The sequence below is a fragment of the Humulus lupulus genome, chromosome 1 (genome assembly GCF_963169125.1).
Source record: "Humulus lupulus chromosome 1, drHumLupu1.1, whole genome shotgun sequence".
NCBI lineage: Eukaryota > Viridiplantae > Streptophyta > Magnoliopsida > Rosales > Cannabaceae > Humulus > Humulus lupulus.
The window spans coordinates 140,757,096-140,760,808 of record NC_084793.1 but is presented as its reverse complement, the minus strand read 5'-3'; the positions used below and the strand labels follow the sequence as shown (position 1 = coordinate 140,760,808).

At 40.4% G+C, this 3,713-nt stretch overlaps 1 protein-coding gene across 2 annotated transcripts; it reads right to left on the bottom strand.

The window, feature by feature from the left end:
* Positions 1-403: 403 nt before the first annotated feature.
* Positions 404-2,875, bottom strand: LOC133798436 (protein VACUOLELESS GAMETOPHYTES). 2 transcript variants are annotated; one of them, XR_009875874.1, is made up of 3 exons: positions 2,266-2,875; positions 1,534-2,166; positions 404-1,213 (listed from the first exon to the last, which is right to left on the bottom strand). XR_009875874.1 is itself a non-coding variant. In XM_062236714.1 (2 exons), the coding sequence occupies exons 1-2, from the start codon at positions 2,541-2,543 to the stop codon at positions 1,689-1,691; spliced, it is 756 nt and encodes a 251-aa protein (XP_062092698.1). In that variant the 5' UTR covers positions 2,544-2,875; the 3' UTR covers positions 1,345-1,688. The 2 variants fall into 2 exon arrangements, 1 of the variants encoding a protein (XP_062092698.1); XM_062236714.1 differs by lacking the exon at positions 404-1,213 and having other exon boundaries at positions 1,345-2,166.
* Between the last annotated feature and the right edge of the window lie 838 nt (positions 2,876-3,713).

Here is a 3,713-nt window from a genome sequence, read left to right as displayed (position 1 = left end):
AACCATGCCATCTCTTCTCTCAGGGTGGCGATGTCCACCCGTGTCACCTCAAGCTATTGGGGGGTGTGGTCGCCATTACCTTCGTCCAGGTTCTCATGAGGGTCCTCCTTGACGATTCTCGGAGGAGGAGGAGGAGTAGGAGGATTTGACGGGGCCACATGGCCATTTTCTTTAGCTAGACCACGCCTTGGTGCCGTGACCAGCCAGGGGGTGGGCCACCTTGGGTGGTAGGTGACAATATCTGACTATGAGACTCACACTCTCAATGGAAGCACCAAAGTATTGGCTCATTTTTTGTCAACTCACACAGAGTAATAAATTAAGAGTTGTTTTATGTGTAATACCTCAGAGTCGATCTTAATGGTGAAGAGTAAGCTAAAGAAAAGAGGAATACATGGATCAATAAATGAATGAGACAAAGATTTATAGTGGTTCGACCCAAAAAAGATAACCTACATCCACTTTAGTTAGTATTATTTATGAACTCCAAACCCTCAAGAGTAAGCTAAGATTGATCCTGCTCTTGGGGCAGTTACAAAGATGGAGTGTAGAAGCTCTATCCAGAAAGGAAAAGTTACTAACTTGTTTTTATCTCACTTTTGGATCCCCCCTTTGTTATAGTGCGGGTTGCACTATTTATAGCTGCAAAGATGGGTAGGACTAACAGTGGCATCTTGTTTCCCATTCAGGCTAAATCTTGGTACACTTGGCTAGAGAAAGGTTTCTATCTTACAAAAAATAGTAGTCGGACGTGTCTTGTTCATTTAATTGTTGAAGGCACACTCTGGTGCAGAATGGGGCTCATATGGCGAGGATGACCGGTGAGCAGCGAGGGGCCTTGGCGATCGGATATTGGCTACCGGAAATCAGCGAACGCCTCAGGGATCAGCTATGGTCGATGGCAACTTTAGCAGATCCTTGTGGTGCGTGTTTTTCTGACTTGCGCGTCTCACTAGGGCGATTGCCTAGGGCCATTTTTGTCTTACAATTGGTGTGGCCTTCTAGTGATTATTTGGTTTCCCGCGATGAGAGAAGTAAGCCAACTCTAGCGAGGCCTGCCTCTTCTTGAGTATTAGGGAAGTGGCGAAGGTCACTCCTTACAGTGGTTGGTGGTAACTGTGGTGTCTCGACACTTTGTCTTGACACATCATAGCTTTGCAGACAGCCTTGTGGAAGTAACAAATTTTTGGTTGAATAAGCACCATATAATGCCCTATATGAAAATTCTCGATTGTTAATTCTCGATTTAACATTATTCCTCGAGCTAGAATTATATTAATTATATTTAAATTAGAAATAGATACATCCCTAAATGTCCATATATATACATATCATTACTTGAAATAAACTCAAACATTAAATTTTAATTTAATATCCAAAATGGACCGTTTGCACAACCATATATAATTTTTCCTTAATTACATTAATTGAAATTAAATTAGAAGTAGAAACAATCATAATAATTTAATTAAAAGCTTTGTCATCATTAGTTAGAGTTTTATTCACGTTAAGATTAGACTGATATGAAAGCACCTTTAAACCAACCCAGCACCCTGGTTCGGCCACATATATGTAATTTTCTACCAATATCAGCCTTCCCTCCACCAAATTAATTAAACCACTGGCCAATTAATATTACAGCAGCCATCGATCATCACTTTACACGGTATATATGATGATCTCATGCATCAAGCTCGCGAAATCAGGGAGCCAATAAGGCCGGCGATGAGGGTCGTCGGGTCTCCCAAAACCGCAGAGATGACGAACTGTACAGCCAACCCGGCCATCTCGCAACACTTCTTCACCTTCCCCTTCCCCGACTTCCTGTGATGTGTCTGCAGCGTGTTCTTGAGGCTCGGAATCGTCGACTCAAGCTTAGCCTTATTCGACCTTGATGACGAAGACGACGTAATTGCCTTTCCTCTCCCGGCGTAAATATCAGACCAGCTCTCCATCAGCATCTCTCTCACGCACGCCACGTGTAGATTGTACTTCTTGCACTTCGACCTGTAGCTCCAGCTCCTCCCCTTTCTCCCGCATCGGTGGCACGACGAGCTCACCTTCCTGTACAAGTACAGCTTCGTCTCTCCGTCGTCCAGAACCATCGGCAGCTTGGCGCAGCACGGGTGCAGGTCGAAACCGCAAGAGTAGCAGTGGTAAACAAATCTGTGTTGATTATTGAATATACATATTAACTCTCAACTGTTTCAAAATGAAATTAAACATTAAGTTGAGTGGTCATGTATATATGTGTAAGAGACGAACCCGGTGACATCTTTCTCACAGGCGTTGCAGTAGCGCGGTGAGTTGCCGGGGGGCCTGGAGAGGAGCTCGAAGGAGCATTTGGTGTAAAAAGGGTGGCAAATGTTAGTGGATGGGAGGGCGCAGTACATGTGGAGGTCGAAGTCACAAATGGAGCACTTGTAGCGTGAGCCAATGCCAATCTCTTTGCATCCATCGCACTTGAAGGGGAATTCCGAGTACTCGAACTTGAGCTTGTGATGGGGGTGGCTGAAGTGGGAGATTTCGCTATATTTTGTCATGGCTTTGTTAGACAGTACGGTTGGGTTTATTATATGTTAATTATAGGGGTTTAATTGGGAAAAAATGAAGGGTTCAGAGGAATGAGGGCATAAATAAATTATATCTTTAATATGGGATTAAGTTAGTGCTAACATATAAATTTTTTATGATAAGTTAATAAGTTATATATACATATATGGGTGTATTTATGGTAGAGGATTTTTGTTTGGCTTGAGGTTTAAGCAACTGTTCTAGGGGAATTAGAATGATGCTTTGGGGTGGTGGTAAAACGAGTGTGCATGAGAATCCCCACGTCAAGATGGGAAAGAACAGACATAAAGCATTTATCGGGTCATGTCAACGTACCTAAGAATATATACGAATTTTCACTTTGCACAAGTATATAAATTATTTCATTTTTCTGACCAACTAACAATTTACTTGTTATGTGTACGATACTTATCATTACTACAAATAGTAGACGTGTGGAAAAAGAGAGAACTAATACATAAACCACCTATAAAATAAAATAATGCTCAATTTCAACATCATTGAACTATGTAGCTAGCTACCATGTTTATTATGCGTATACACATTGATCGTCATTCACTTAATAACTTTAATGCGTAGAATATGTATATAACATATTATCTAAGCTAATATAAGCCGAAAATAATAAGTGAAAATTTCACTGTGATAGGTTTTTCTAATTTGAATTTAAAAAATAACATGTAAAACTCTATTATCAAAAATAATGTTTTTCTCATGTTTTTTTTAGAAAATGTGAAAACTCTTTCATTCTTCAAGTAAGTTGTCATCTCCCATATTGCTACACACATTGGACGGGAGTGTAAACAAGTGTTTGAGAGAAAATTAATTCAGATTCAGTAGTTGATCTGAGTAGGACTTGTATTATTTATATATAAGAGCTACAACTGAATTCTGTCATAAAAGAACAGAAAATATGACGAAGAGAGAGGTTGTTAATACAGTAGAGATTACAGTTGAAACAAACTAAATTACAGGAAAATACAAGCCTAACCATATTCACTAACAGCCCCCCTCAAAGTGACAGGTCTGGGAAAAACAGTCAATTTGCTACTAAGAGTGGTGAACTGAGTTGTAAGTAGATGCTTTGTAAGTATGTCTTTCACTTGATGTTCAGAAGGAATGTAGCGAACCAGCACCTC